This window comes from Nematostella vectensis, chromosome 3 (genome assembly GCF_932526225.1).
Source record: "Nematostella vectensis chromosome 3, jaNemVect1.1, whole genome shotgun sequence".
NCBI classification, from domain to species: Eukaryota; Metazoa; Cnidaria; class Anthozoa; order Actiniaria; family Edwardsiidae; genus Nematostella; species Nematostella vectensis.
The window spans coordinates 1748126-1762698 of NC_064036.1; the positions used below are offsets into that span (position 1 = coordinate 1748126).

A 14573-nucleotide genomic window follows, 5' to 3' on the forward strand; every position below is an offset into this window, starting at 1 on the left:
TGCTGCGCTGCGCCGTTCTTAGTGGGAGGGTTTCGAGACTGACACTAAGGACGGCTGCGTAGGAGACTACTTTGTGGGCCCCTCTAACGGATATAAAAGATAGACCTGTATTGTTACATGAAAACGATTTACCAAGTGACTCATTTCCCCCGTCAAGGTGCATGAGCTTCGATGCAGTTTGGTGGGAATAGGCGTTCACGTTTTTTGGGAAAAGGGCGGGAATGAGTTAGCGCTTTGGGGGTAAGGAGTGCTTATTATTAAAAGGATCATTGACGGCATTCCATCGAAAAGCGGTATAAAGTATAACCCAAATTATATCAAGTCCAAGCGGAGAACCGCAATGGCGCAAAGAGACAGACCGGCGTCTCGCCTGGCGAAAATTTTCCTCATCTTCTACACGTGCTTGCTCTTAGTTGATACTCTACCAGCCTACTAGAAAGGAAACACAGCAAAATTGTATGCTGTTTTCTCGCTTGTCATAGAAACACACAAGATCTAGTAAATTCATTTATTTCTTTAATAATTTTGAAACTTACTTAAAATGTGAAAATGAAAGCATGATCAACAGCAAGAGATGAAAAAAGTAAAGCCATGTTGTGCATTCCAAATCCGAAATTTAGTTTCGGACGTTTTCCGCGTCTGCTTTTAGTCCAAATACTCGGCCGAAATGAGAACATTCTGGTGGTTTTTTGGTACTCCCTCCCCTCGGGAATATACCACCTCATTACTAATTCATAAATTACCCGCACCTGTAAGCATAATAAAGTTAAAGTTACTCGAATTCCATGTAGCTTATCTAAGATAGCCATACAATCGACACTCAAGTATCAACAATGCTACCGCAAAACACCTACATACTTAAAACAGCGTCTTTTCACTTGTTACCGATAACAAACGAAGATGGAGGCAATTTGAAAACGAACTTTTTGTTTGTTACTGAATTAGTTGAAATCCAAGACGGCGCAGAACTGCTAAGGTATAGTTAAAAAGCATCATGTTAAAAATATAAACCATATTGAAAAGCATAAAATGACCTAAAAGGACTTAAAGTCCATACATCGCATCCATTGAATGCAACACCCTTGATTTTGTGCAATTTGCTTTTAAATTCACCGAATAGATTTTGTTTGTGGTAATAAATAGTTGTTTGAAGCATTAAACGTTGGAAACTAAGAAACCACGGAAATAGAAGCAAAACAGACGTGGAAAGAAAAATGATTAAACAAGAGTAAAACAAAACTCTAAGTTATAGACCCTATAGTCCAACATAGCGTAGCGTGGCGTTCCCAAAATTTTACCACAAGACAATGGGAAAAATACCTGCCACACGGTGTGCAAACATGAGCGTAACTTTGTTTTCTCAGCGATGTTATACGTTCCCAACAAATATCTTGCCGTTGTTTTCAATGCACTTCAGAATCTGTCTTTATTGCACGTGTTTGATCTTACTAACGTCTTTATCCTATCTCAAAGGGCAAGCTAGTAAAAAAACTAAGAAAAAAAGAAAATCCCCTTCATCCAGCCAAGCTATGACAGACGTCGAGATAACGCCATCTGTCCATTCAGCTAAGGAACGAGACCCCTTGGAAAATCGAAATAACACAAACGATAAGACAGCGGCTTCAAAACGTATGCCTTTCACGCTAGCAAGCCCAAAGAGAAGCCTTCCTCGCTTAAGCCCAAAATTCACCAAGAAAGAGAAAACACCCAATGGGAAAAACCTGTCTTTAACTCTGGAAACCGGAAGCGCAGACACTCTTGATGGAGAAGTAAGTAGGGATTCATTGGTAAATGGTACGAAACAGAAGAAGAACAAAAACTCGGCAACTTTGAAATTCCCATCTATGAGCACAGGCCTGAAAGCCTCAGTCATCGTGAATCGGATTGCTTCATCGCCATTATTTAACCGAAAATACACCTGGACACCGGAACAGATTGCAGAAGCCGTCCCTATGGAGCCTTTAGCGACATGCTCGACACCTTGCCTTGAGGAACCTAAAGAACCATCTAAACCATGCGATGGTGACCCACCTCTTCCAAAAGAAGACCCCAAACACACTATCAATTTACGGCCCCCGTCCATGATCAGAGATGACAAAAAGGGAGAAAGCAGCCAGGACACGTCCCCTTTAATACAAGAGGCGACGCCATGCATCAAGCATGCTGACCTGGAGTCAAATACTGTGGGGGGAGAGGGAGGGGAAGAGAGTAATGCGCCTTTACTTGTGGAGAACCCACGTGCTTCAGAGCTTGCAGATGACCAGGCTGGCGAGGACAAGGCGTCGAAGACAGGTATGCCTGTTGGGAGTGAATCAACACTCTAAGGTATATCATCTGTCCATTTTTTATGTTTCTCCAAAAAGGTGTCCTTTTAGGTGAATTCAATAGTCCAATAGTTCCTAGTCCTAGCTTGTTTAAAAATGGCCATATGTTTACTTGATTCACTTTATCCTTGCAGGCTTTATCTTAATCTGATATTGTGATCTTGTTTAATTTATACAGTCAAAAGGTTAAATGACCTTGTGTGGTTCAAACAATTGTAAAGATAAAAAGATATCTTTCTCTGTAGCTCACACCGTAGCGTTCCAACTCGACGAGGATCCTTTCTCGGATGACAGCGGCTCTATCATAATACCACCCCCTCCCCCTGGGTGCTGCGCCTGGAGAGGATTCGACATTGCTGCCGTGGTTGCCATGGTGCTGGTACTCTCTTTTGGTGCTGCTGCTCTGGCACTGCATTTGGACGGACAACTCAAAACATTTCTTGGAATGGAAGGCAATAAGCATAGTTCTTAACTCAAAACATTTCTTGGAATGGAAGGCAATAAGCATAGTTCTTAACTCAAAACATTTCTTGGAATGGAAGGCATGGAATGGAAGGCAATAAGCATAGTTCTTAACTCAAAACATTTCTTGGAATGGAAGGCAATAAGCATAGTTCTTAACTCAAAACATTTCTTGGAATGGAAGGCAATAAGCATAGTTCTTATTTGTTTTGGCAATTCTTATCAAATTCCATGCGCCTATGTGCGATATTTGATTGTGACAGAAGGCAACTAGCTATTAAAACACCGTCAAAGAGATGAGGCTACATACACGATTCTTCGCACATTCAACTCTCATATACAACACCGCCGTGGTATCCTTGCCCTTCCAAATTATTATAATGCCGATCACCGAGATAACACTATTGTTTTTACCTAGATGATGCTCAGATTGTCAGTCCCCCTTGCCACCTAGACGACAAGTCTACGGTGTGTAGCCCAAATGCCGTATGCGTGCCCAGCAATGAAGATTACCATGCAGGGTCGACGTGCCGATGTATGCCTGGGTACACAGGGAATGGATTCACCTGCAACGGTGAGTTTCGGTGATTCGAATCCATTATCTGTTTTTCTCGTGGTAAATACAGGCCCATACCCAGTATTTTTCTTTGGGGGGGGGGGGGGGGGGGCGAAATCCGAAAAACAGTGGACCTATTTTTTTCTATTGAGAACCGAAATGGACCTAAGGCCGTTGTGTGGGGGGGTGCGTTCGCTCCCCCTGCACCCCCCTGGGTACGGGCCTGAAATGTGATGGCACTGTGCCGTTCTCCTTGTGATTTCTCCAGATATTGATGAATGTGTTCTCTCTGCACCTAACTGCTCAAGTCATTCTTACTGCTCCAACACCATGGGCTCATACACCTGTCGGTGCCATGTGGGATTCATCAAGCTCAACGGCGAATGCGTGGACCTCAACGAATGCCAAAAACATTTTTACTGCCCTGCAACATCCCGCTGTGTCAATACTTTGGGCTCGTACAAGTGTCGTTGCCTAGAAGGTTACCACAGTGCAGGGTCCAGCTGCATTGATATCGACGAATGCAAAACAAGTGCACATAACTGCCATGCCAACGCCACATGCGTGAACAAGATGGGGTCGTACGAATGCGTGTGCAAGGAAGGATACTTCGGTAATGGGACGCATTGTGAGGTCGACGCGTGTTTCACGAGACCAAGCCGGTTATGTGACAAGGACGCCGTATGTAGATTAGAAAATAACGCCATCAAGTGCATGTGTAAGGCAGGATATACAGGCGACGGAATCACTTGTGAGGATGTGAACGAATGCCAGCTGCCAGGATCATGTCACGTGCATGCCACGTGTGCAAACACTAACGGGTCTCATGTGTGCACGTGCAACAAGGGTTTCATCGGCGAAGGAGATTTATGTACGGATATCGACGAATGTCACCAGAAGGCTCACCTTTGCAATAAAAATGCGCTTTGCCACAACATACCCGGATCATACAAGTGCATGTGCCTCAAAGGTTACCATGGAGACGACTGTCATGACGCGAACGAGTGTGAGCGTGGTGAACATACGTGCAGCAAGAATGCTATGTGTATTAACACATCCGGGTCCTACGAGTGTGTCTGCAATGATGGTTACCGTGGTAACGGGACTATTTGCGAGATTCCTTCTCCAGGGAAGAGACATAGTAAGTAACTTTATTTATTTTAGAATAAAATGGAGTATAGCATGGTGATGTAAGGAAATGTAAATACTGAAGTAAAAAACTCAATCTTCTTTTTTTTCTTTTCAGATGCCGGTGATCATCATCGACTGGATGGCTATTTATTTGTGCATATAGTAATATTTTACTTATTCATTGGTTGTTGGTGACCAACAGACCTGGGAGTAGTGTGAACAAGTAGTTAATAAGTAGTAAGTTTTTAAAACTTTTTTTAATTATACAAGTTAGGCTTTTATATATCTTATAAAAATGTATAATGCGAGTGTCCAACACTACTAGCAAATTCCTCTCATTATTTATGTTGCATTTGCAGGATGTTTGTGCCGAGTGTTGAAGACAGAGACCTTTCCTTAGTACTGGGCCGGGAAGGCTCGTGCCCCCATCCCCCCTCCCCCGAAAAAAGGGCATAACTTTGCCTTTCCAGTTTTAATGTCTCTGAGTCGTGTCCTGATACGGCCCTGAGCGGGGAAGGCTAGAGGCAGTGGGAGATTTGCATTATTATTTATATTATCATCTTAAAGTTGACATCCAATATAATTTTTGAATAAAAATATACTTCCTTTTGTGTATTAAAACGATGGTTATTGTCTATTTTCCCCTAACAAAACCTACCCCTGGTTTTAACTGTAGAACAGAGGTCGCCCCATGACAGGTTCTCCAATAGGGTTCTGGATTCCGGATCCTAGTGTGTGGATTCCGGATTCCATGTGGGTTTTTTCTCGTGGATTCCGGATTCCAGCAGCATGGATTCCGGATTCCATATCTCATTTTTTCATGGATTCCGGATTCCATATCTCATTTTTTCATGGATTCCGGATCCCATATCTCATTTTTTCATGGATTCCGGATTCCGGATTACCTGTCATGGGGCGACAGAGGCATACCAGAATTATCAAAATGTGTCTATTATCATACCGAAGTCAAGTGAAAATAAGGCTTTTTACGACAAAAATGTACCCGTTGCACAATGTTTAACAACAGGTGTACGTAAGGCCGAATGCACTGACTGTTATAAAGGTGTGTGACACTCTAATTGTGAATCGCAATATTTTTACCATCCTCACAGTGCAATGCGGAGACCGGAAGCGAACTTATCGCGCGCCTCCTGTGTCGGTGGATTTCCGCGACGCCCTGGGTCCCTGAGAATGTATTTTCAATTTTTGAACACGAAATATAGGTATCTGCGATTATTCCTATACTAGTCTATTTGCGAACCAAGAAACTATGAGCTATAGATTTTTTCCACGGAAATTCAAAATTTTACTGAGCACATGAACCATATTTAGGAATGTTTAAAAATTCGGGACTCCTGTTTTTCGGCTCACCGCTTCTACTAGCAGGTTAGGATCCCTGTGGGATGTGTTAACACAGGTGTACCGCAAAAAGATGTCCTCCTGTGCCGAGAGTCTGTCCAAATCTTCTATCGACCAGAAAGGCGAAGAGATTGTCGATCAAACTTACGTATGGGAGCTGTTGCAGATATCAGACTCGGGTATAATGACTTATCTTGATCATGAGCTTTTCTTTGGATAGCGTGACTAATCGGGTACGAGAATTCATTGTCTGTGTTTTGGTGTTCTTGGTGTTGTAAAGCGTTCCCTACTGGCGGTTTCTCGCACAGCCTTGGTCTAGAAGCTGCAGCCAAAAATGGCCATGTGAGCAGTTTAGGTGAGTTTGCGAATTCCAAGAACATTCAAAAAGATATGTTTTGTAAGGGAAAGTTCATTTATTATCCCGAGGGGGGTGGGCGAGGATTTTCATAAAAGTAAGGGATAAAATTAGTTGACACCCCCCCCTTTTCAGGAGAAACAAAATTTTCCATGCCCCCCCTCCCTCCTTACGCTTCATCCATATTTTTGGTACCCCCCACCCCCCTCCTGAAAACCGAAGAAAGAAGGAACAAAGGAAGGAACGGCAATGACAATATTAAAAACGCAAGCAAGAGATTAGCTGTAAAAGCTGGACAGAAAGTTGAAGGGAAGGCATTGGCTGAAAACATTACTTCAGAAAAAGTGAAGGCACTCAATTTATCAAAGATGCGACTAACTCCAGCTAATAAGATGCGACTAACTCCACCTGATAATGGTGGATGAATGCTATAGATGGATGCTATAGATGATGTAAAAGAAACAAAAAGGCTTTTCTATCTTTCTTCTTGCAAGAAAAGCGCAGCATGAGAAAAGAGAAAAGAAAGAGCGATGAAGACAGCGAATCAGATATGAGCAAGGATTTTGATGTCGCAGAATAAGCGCTTAAAGCATTAAAACGTTTTGTTTATATTTTGGATATGGATAATAAGCATTTTATATAATATTATATAGCGGAAACCATAAAGAGATGTATTGAGGGTGTATCCAGATTTGTATTGCATAGATAAAACCTGGCTTAATACATATATCCTGGACTCCTGGATTGTGCATGCCAAAAAACTGCCACCAAACCGAGAAAATTTTTAACTTTAAAAACCAAGAAAGTATCATTTAACACTTTGTCAAATTATATGAGAGACAACACCCAAAGAAATCAGTGACCCCCCTTTTAAAATCCAAACACTTTGACGCTACCATTTCAGACCTCGGCAATTTTCTCGAGGCCCCCCACAGTATCCTCACGCCCCCCCCCCCCCCCCTCAGGATAATAAATGAACTTCCCCTAAGTAACAACAGCGTGTTCTTCTGTCGGAGTAGGGTGCTTACTGTGCAGGATTTTGCTGTGAACATCCACATTGATTTCTTGTTCTCTGATTTGAAGAATAGAGACCTTATCATTTAGTCCTTTTCGTTGCTCTAAAATTGTTAAATTCTAACATTTTATTGAGAATTTGATGCCTCACATTCTTGCCATAACTCCATTACAGAATCTTTCAAGACCTTTATCAAGTCTGCCTTGCAGAATACAGCATCATTTAGTCTACCGTACCTCAGTGATGCATACCATCACTTCAATGATCTTAGTCACATCACATGTCTAGACCAGAGGCTTCATGCTTTCATGTCTAACCATGTGACAAAAAGAGCTAGTATACGTCAGGTAACTTTAATACTGTAGGGTTACACAGTTGTATTGCGTAATGGTCATGGGTAGCGATAGCTGAGTGTTGTCATGTTGTTTGCATCTCTTTGAATATAAATCACCAGGTTTACAACATTAAATATATGAGAAAGTCTTCATACTGCTTACTAAACTTTCAATTTAAAGGTGATGCTGGATGGGGTTTGGTACCACCCCCCCCCCCTAGCTTTTGACACTGTTTTGATATAACAGGGTCAAAATAATGCACATTAGGCAAGGTGTCTCAGGAATATCTTGACTTAACTTAATGTCCCTGGTCCATTTGGCTCTATCCAGCTTTGATGCATGTTTCCATTTTTCCACAGGGTACATCATTATTACACACTTCTTGTGTAGCATTCAGAAAGGTTGAGTTTAATCTATTGAAGGTGTGTAACAAAGCATGGTTTTAGAAGAGTAACATTTAGAAGAGTAATATTTATTGTCTGTATATTACATAAAGCAAGCAGAGAACAAGTAAGGTAAGGAAATCAGCAAGATAAGATGTTTCTGTGACTGCTTTGTTTTGTTATCCCTTAGGGTTAAAATATATTTTCTCAATTAGCATGAGTCCCCACATGAGAGTCCCCCCTGGGATAAACTGTTGTTTTTTTGTAAAGAAAATTGAATGTTTCAGTTAAAAATGGTAATCAGCAAAAAGTAACTTTTTCTTTTACCCCTAGGAAAAGCTTGATAGTGAGACTTTTCATGGCCACTATGCTGTTGTCACTGGTGTGGTATGTGCTGTGCTGAAGATGTCTCTGGCTGCAGTGCAAAAGATGTTCATGTTTTGTACCCTGAGGTCCATACTCTCATGTGCTGTCAGACTGGGTCACATTGGGCCATTAGAGGTAAATAGGAGTGTTATGCACTCAAATTTATATTTGATTGTAGAGAAAGCAGGGTCACAATGGACATAAAAACAACAGGATGATACAAGGGAAATTAAGAAAACTTGGTAGGGGGTAGCCTACCTGTAGGCTTTGTTTGTTTCCGCCCCAAAACCCCGAAAACTCTGGGTTACCATATCACAGCTGCCATCCTTCTTTTTCCCCTGCACATAGCAAAATCCAAGATGGGGGCTGTGATATGCGAACTATGTGTTTTCAGGGTTTTTTGGTCAGAAAAAACTATCAAAGCCTTCAGGTGGGGTTACAACCCTACTGGTCATTTCCTTATCATTTTAGAAGAATCTGGGACACAGCCTCCCTGGCCCCTATGGTGTTACGGTACTGTAAGGGCAAGGTATCCCCCCTTCCAGGGGCATGGCCAGGATTTCTTTGGGGGTGTGGAGATTACATAGGTAGTCTATGTAATAGGAGGTCAGCAGCGTCAGTAATGGCAGACACTTGTTTTGTTTACTTGTTGTGATTTTGTGTTAAAGTGCTTTCCATGCCCAGAATTGATCAGTTAAAGAAAATGCCTGCAAACTTCGAATTCGCTTAAGTTTTAACTGTTCTTCCTGAGCTGACTCCCCTTTCCCTATCTCTGGGAATGTATCTCCCAGAGATAGGTAGAACTCCCTTCTACCTACCCCTAGCTATGCACCTGACTCTTGCTGTCATTTCATTGTAGGCACAAAGCTTGCACTATAATTTGAGAGAAATAGCAGAGACTTTTAGACAAGAGTAAGTAAATATTGCCCTTTGAGAGTGATCTATATAGCACATAGAGAAACATGACAAGAATACAGTAGCTGGAGACTTCATTTTATAGCTAGTCTTTAGAAGTTAAAAAGCATTTATGCTGTTCTGACCCCTGCTATGTAATACACTTAACGCAGTTACCCAAAATATTATATAATGTAGGTGTTAATTGCTCCTTTCAGATTGTTTGCTTCCACCATCTATGTTGACATCTTTGTTTACACCATTCTTTTTCAGGTATGCTGATACACCGGTTGCTATGGCAACTACCACAGCACCTCATTTGGACATCATACAGGGGACACATGACCAGCTGTTTTCAAAACTGTTCTATTCGTGATATCCAATTTTATTATCTATCGAATATAATGTTATTATTTTTAAATATATATGTATATAAAAAAACAGTTTTAATAAAATACTTTTGGTTTAAATATTCACCTTATATCGAAATCTCCCCCCCCCCCCCTCCCATATATATGAAGATAATATATAGATTTAGGCACTGCCTAAAAGCGGAGCCAGCATTTAACACCTTTTTGTGTTGACTGATAGGGGAAGTTTTAGAGGGGATCTTGGTGTCTCTAGAATGTTTTATTTAATGAGATTAAAAATATGTCAAATTTTACTGCCATGTAATTATGAATTGTATTGGCCCCTCCAAATGGACCAAGCAAGCACTCATTCAATAATATTAAATATGCAGTATGAAAGTTAATAAAATACTAAAACTTGGTGTGAAAAAGGCTGTCAAAGTTCAAGGTGTCACATTGACGCACGCCACTTTCAAACAGCCCTAGACGCGACATTTAGTTGGTAACCGCGCTTTTTGAATTTGCGACCGCGCTTTGAGGTAGTTAGTTATTAACTGACCTGACAGGATCGCGAGTCACGAAGGCCGCAGCCAAGCTACCGAATAAAACCCTTGTTTTAAAAGAAGTGTTGATAGATATACGTATCCTATTGCGACATTTGGATACCTAAAATGCTTACGTGATTAAATTTTACAAAGAAACGATCAAACACGCAATTGAGCAAGAATGTATAGCGTCACTGTAAACGGTCCTATTGAGTGATGGCGGAAGCGCGGCGAACTACCTACATGACTTCCGATTAAAATTTTAGTCTCGTGGGAGTTTTCCTGGTTTATTGCGTAGCTAATCCATAACGTATATATAATTGTCTCTTAGAATCTGTGTTCATAGTTTTGGGAGATTGCGAATTTTTGAAGTAGTAGCTCGTTTTAATATCGCCCATGAGCGCAAAGAAATGGCTACCGCGAAGGCTGAAGCAAAACACTTTGAGATTTTAAAAGGTCTCTGTCGTGTTTGCGGAAAACGGTTGAAGAAGGCAAAAAGCCTCTATGCCCAAAGCTTTGCCTGCGGCAGTTTCAAAACATTGCTCGAGGGCAAATTTGGCATCAATGTCGAGAAGGATGACCCCTATATTCATCTGATGCGCTTTTGTAAGTTGTGTCGTCTCGCAACAACTGACAAGGCTCCCATAATCTGGGAGATTCACCTGGAAGAGGACTGCCCAACGTGCGCCTTAGAAGAGCAAATTCAAAAAGGCGGTAGGCCGAAAAAAGCAAAGCGAGGCGGTGCGAGAGGGCAGGCTAAAAACTCCGCTTGGGAAGAGACGACAAACGTGGGTTTAAAAGCACAACTAATCGCGCGCGTCACCGAGCTTAGTGCCTCTATGAACACACTAAGGGACCACCGATTCACCGAGCGCTTTGACTTTTTCGAAACGAAAAAAGAAGAGTTTCATTGCGCTATTTGCCTAGACGTCCTCGAAAAGCCTCTGTCATCAAAGTGCCAGCACAGTTGCTGCTCGGACTGCTGGAAATCTGCTTTCGAGTTGGGGGAAAAACATCCAGCATGCCCAATATGTCAAGAGACGCTGGCGGACCCTAATGACCCCCAGCGCGCACCGCTTGTTTTAATCCAGCTTTTAGAGGGGTACCTGGTTAAATGTAGGGCATGTGGTACCCGATTGCCTTATCACCTGTGCAACAGCCATCCCTGTCCCCCGAGAAAGCGCCAGCGTGCGAATAGCCCCGTCCCTGCCGCTGCTGTTGTGCTAGATCCTCAGACCCGAACCCTCGAGCAGATGTTAAACGAGGTCCGCACAGGCCTCGTTTCCCCTGATGTTGCGCGACTTGGGAATTTGATTGTGAACACAATCTGCAAGAATTCGGAGGATGGGATAACAGCCCGATTGCCTGGATCTGGAAAGGTATTTTGTTCTAACTATATTTTTTATTCTTTTTTGCAATATTATAAATTACATTATTATTCTCTTTCAGCCAACCGTGGTCATGAAAATACCTCAGGCACAGACTTCAGATTTCATCCGGGAACGGAAGTTTCCTTCAGGCTTTTTCGGCGAGCAGGGTGGTGAATCAATTCATCATGAACTCAACCAGTTGAACCGTGAATTCAGCTCGATCCACCCTGCGTCGCGTCGGCTACGAAAAATAATAGAAGAGCATAGCATTAGAGTTGCACCTCTAAACCGCTCAAAATATCCAGAAAAAAAAAAATCGAAAACGAAGAGCTCACACCGCTACAACCTGATTAAGCCGAGTCAGTCTCGTTTCTTAATAATCCGAGTCGTGTATCAATTGTAAAACTATTGCAAAGCCAGGAGGACGCGGGAGCGACAAGTATTACTCCTTCGATGTTCAAATCAGTATTAATATTCTATCGAAAATAAACTTAAACCAACTAAAAAAAAGAACTCAATCTTGGTTTTACTTCAAGTTTATCTCAAGTCACCTTGAAACTAGATTTATTTTTCATATTTTGAATTTGAATACGGATCAACATTCCCTTTGTGCTCCCTTGGTGTTTTATTAATGGCGGCGGACCGAAGAATTTAGCCCTTATCCGCTTTGACGTAGCACTTTATAATCGCAATCTCCCAAAACACTCACCGTGCCAGGCGTTCATACAGCCATCCAACTCGTAGAATTAGGCACCCTCTACCACGGGAAAACTTCCAAAAATCGAACTAGAGTACAAGCAGTACAACGATATCTTTAACTTTTGCACGAGTTAGGCTCCCAAAAATCAAACTCGCGTAGCGCGAATTTGTAAAGGAATTGAAGCCATCCTTCGCTCTGTGTCGGTTCCGCCATCTTGTCTGCTTGGACTCTGATAAAATAAGCACTCTAAACCTCAAAGAACACGGGATTTCATTGGTTTAAAAACAAAGGACGCGATCGGCTTAGCTGTAAGACAAAGACGACGCGAGCGTTGCTAACTGATCGTTGCTATGCAATGGGCAACTCCGCAGGACACTGTGATCGCAGGCGTTTTTAACTAAATGTCGCCTCGACGGCGGCGTGGACGAGAATGTTTTTTCAAGAGTCTAATGGTCAATTCTTATTTCCCTTTATAGAAGTTCCACTATGATCCACCTTGATCTCGGCAATTGCTCGGTTAGACTCTTTTTCGCGGATTTCAGAAAAGCATTCGATTTAATTGACCATCACATCTTACTAGATAAGTTAAGATCACTTTATGTTGAAACGGCACTTTTGCGCTGGGTTGCAGCCTTTCTACAAGGGCGTTCGCAGTCTGTTTGCCTCGATGGTAAAACATCTTCCTCGCAACTACTTAACGGGGAAATCCCCCATGGTACCAGGTTTGGGCCCATTCTCTTCTGCGTAATGGTCAATGACTTGGTCAGGACGTGGCCCCCGCGGGCTAAGTTTGTGGACGATTTGACTGTTCTTGAGGTGGTACCTAGGAACTCACCATCCCTCCTAGGACACATTGTTAACGACATTCAAGCATATGCCCTAAAGAATAACATGCGCCTTAATCCATCAAAGTGCAAAGAAATGTCCGTTAGCTTCTTAAACTATGATAGTTGCAGTTGGCAGCCCCTGGCCGTAGGCGGCAATATAATCGATCGGGTGGAGTCGTTCAAGCTGCTTGGCGTTCTCATATCGTGTGACTTGACATGGGTTGCGCACTGCGACTTCATAATTAAGAAGGCTAACAAAAGGCTTTATGCTCTAAGAGTACTTAAGAAATGCGGCCTGGATGCCATAGAGCTGATAACAGTCTACCGGTCACTTATCAGATCGGTCATTGAATATGCGTCTGCAGCCTTTGCGAACCTTCCAAATTATCTGTCTAACGCCCTAGAGAATGTTCAGAGGCGTGCGCTCAAGATCGCTTTCCCAGGTAGTAGTTATGAGGGCTCACTCACGCTTGCAAACCTTCCAACGTTGCACGAGCGAAGAAATATTGCATGCCAGCGATTCGTTCCCAGAATCAAACCAGAGAATCCTCTTTTTCCTATCATTAAAGGGTGTCGCATTACGCACGATTCAGGTTATAATCTCCGGTCTAAATCTAAATCGTATCAGAGGCCTACTAATACGAGTCGTTTCAACGAGTTCGTTACTGTTAAATATGCTGATTACATTTGATTAATTGTACTTTATTGTAGTTCTTACTTGTATATCTGACTCTCCTGTAATCCAGTCTATACTGCGAAAGGTTGAATTAAACTCATTATTATTATTATTATGTATATTTTTATCAAAACACCATTCTAACAAGCTTTGACCTTGTGAAAAATATATCAAGGATGTAACAGCATTCCAAAGATTTAGATGCCATACTGTAGTTCAGGGGCGGATCTAGCATTTTGCCAAGGGGGGGATCTGGCCCAAAAATTTTCGCCATTATTTTACCTTCGTAACGATTTTGGGGTGAAAAAATACACTGAAAACAATGAAAAAGAAAGCCCAAGGGGAGGTTTAAACCCCCTACCCCCCCCCCTCCCCATAGACCCACTACTGTAGTTTTCATGTACCACAACTGATTATTCAGAAAAATGTGTTGAAACTAAACTTCACAAATATACCTCCTGTCATGCATTACATATTGGTGCACCCACCCTTTGGCCTGTTGGTTTTAGAAACCCTGGATCCACCCATACTGGCTACTCAAAAATGAATGCAATGGAGGCAAATCCTCAAACCAAACCATGTTCATTGACCTATGTTAGGGTTAGAGAGAAATAAATATAACAAAAAGTCAATGGGGAGAAGAAAATAGGAGATATGAATGACTCTATTTGAAAAAAATGTGACTCTACTTTAAAAAATATATAACAATAATGCAATAATAGCTTAAATGAGCATATTCCTAACATTTTCCCCCTTTCTCTTTACCTATATGTTTGATATAAAACTGTTTTCTTTACAGATTTATTATCGAAAAAGCACAATTTTGATGTTGTTTTTATATAATTTAAGTACCTTGCTCCCAGGGTGGAGGACTTTGAGAAACGGGAGTTTGAGAGACAGGGGTGCTTGACAGCTTAATCAATTT

At 41.9% G+C, this 14573-nt stretch overlaps 3 protein-coding genes and 1 long non-coding RNA gene across 5 annotated transcripts; 3 read left to right on the forward strand and 1 right to left on the reverse strand.

Moving 5' to 3' along the window:
• Nucleotides 1-751: 751 nt before the first annotated feature.
• On the forward strand, nt 752-5094 carry LOC5516975 (thrombospondin-3a). The gene is made up of 7 exons (XM_032386959.2): nt 752-976; nt 1474-2292; nt 2570-2776; nt 3205-3360; nt 3611-4483; nt 4589-4710; nt 4833-5094. The coding sequence occupies exons 2-6, from the start codon at nt 1530-1532 to the stop codon at nt 4666-4668; spliced, it is 2079 nt and encodes a 692-aa protein (XP_032242850.1). The 5' UTR covers nt 752-976; nt 1474-1529; the 3' UTR covers nt 4669-4710; nt 4833-5094.
• A 563-nt stretch (nt 5095-5657) lies between these two features.
• Nucleotides 5658-9844, forward strand: LOC5517038 (urease accessory protein F). Of its 2 annotated transcripts, XM_001637029.3 has the most exons (7): nt 5668-6011; nt 6113-6187; nt 7377-7549; nt 7897-7959; nt 8254-8421; nt 9146-9198; nt 9454-9844. In XM_001637029.3, exons 1-7 carry the CDS (start codon nt 5906-5908, stop codon nt 9554-9556), a joined length of 741 nt encoding a protein of 246 aa, XP_001637079.2. In that variant the 5' UTR covers nt 5668-5905; the 3' UTR covers nt 9557-9844. The 2 variants fall into 2 exon arrangements, with proteins under 2 accessions (XP_048580510.1, XP_001637079.2); XM_048724553.1 differs by lacking the exon at nt 9146-9198 and having other exon boundaries at nt 5658-6011; nt 9454-9651.
• A 164-nt stretch (nt 9845-10008) lies between these two features.
• LOC125561154 lies at nt 10009-11955 on the forward strand. Its single transcript, XM_048724552.1, has 2 exons — nt 10009-11454; nt 11525-11955. The coding sequence occupies exons 1-2, from the start codon at nt 10486-10488 to the stop codon at nt 11846-11848; spliced, it is 1293 nt and encodes a 430-aa protein (XP_048580509.1). The 5' UTR covers nt 10009-10485; the 3' UTR covers nt 11849-11955.
• Nucleotides 11458-12547, reverse strand: LOC125561155. Its single transcript, XR_007307164.1, has 2 exons — nt 12155-12547; nt 11458-11686 (listed from the first exon to the last, which is right to left on the reverse strand). It is a non-coding gene; the product is annotated as an uncharacterized LOC125561155 (long non-coding RNA).
• Nucleotides 12548-14573: the final 2026 nt, after the last annotated feature.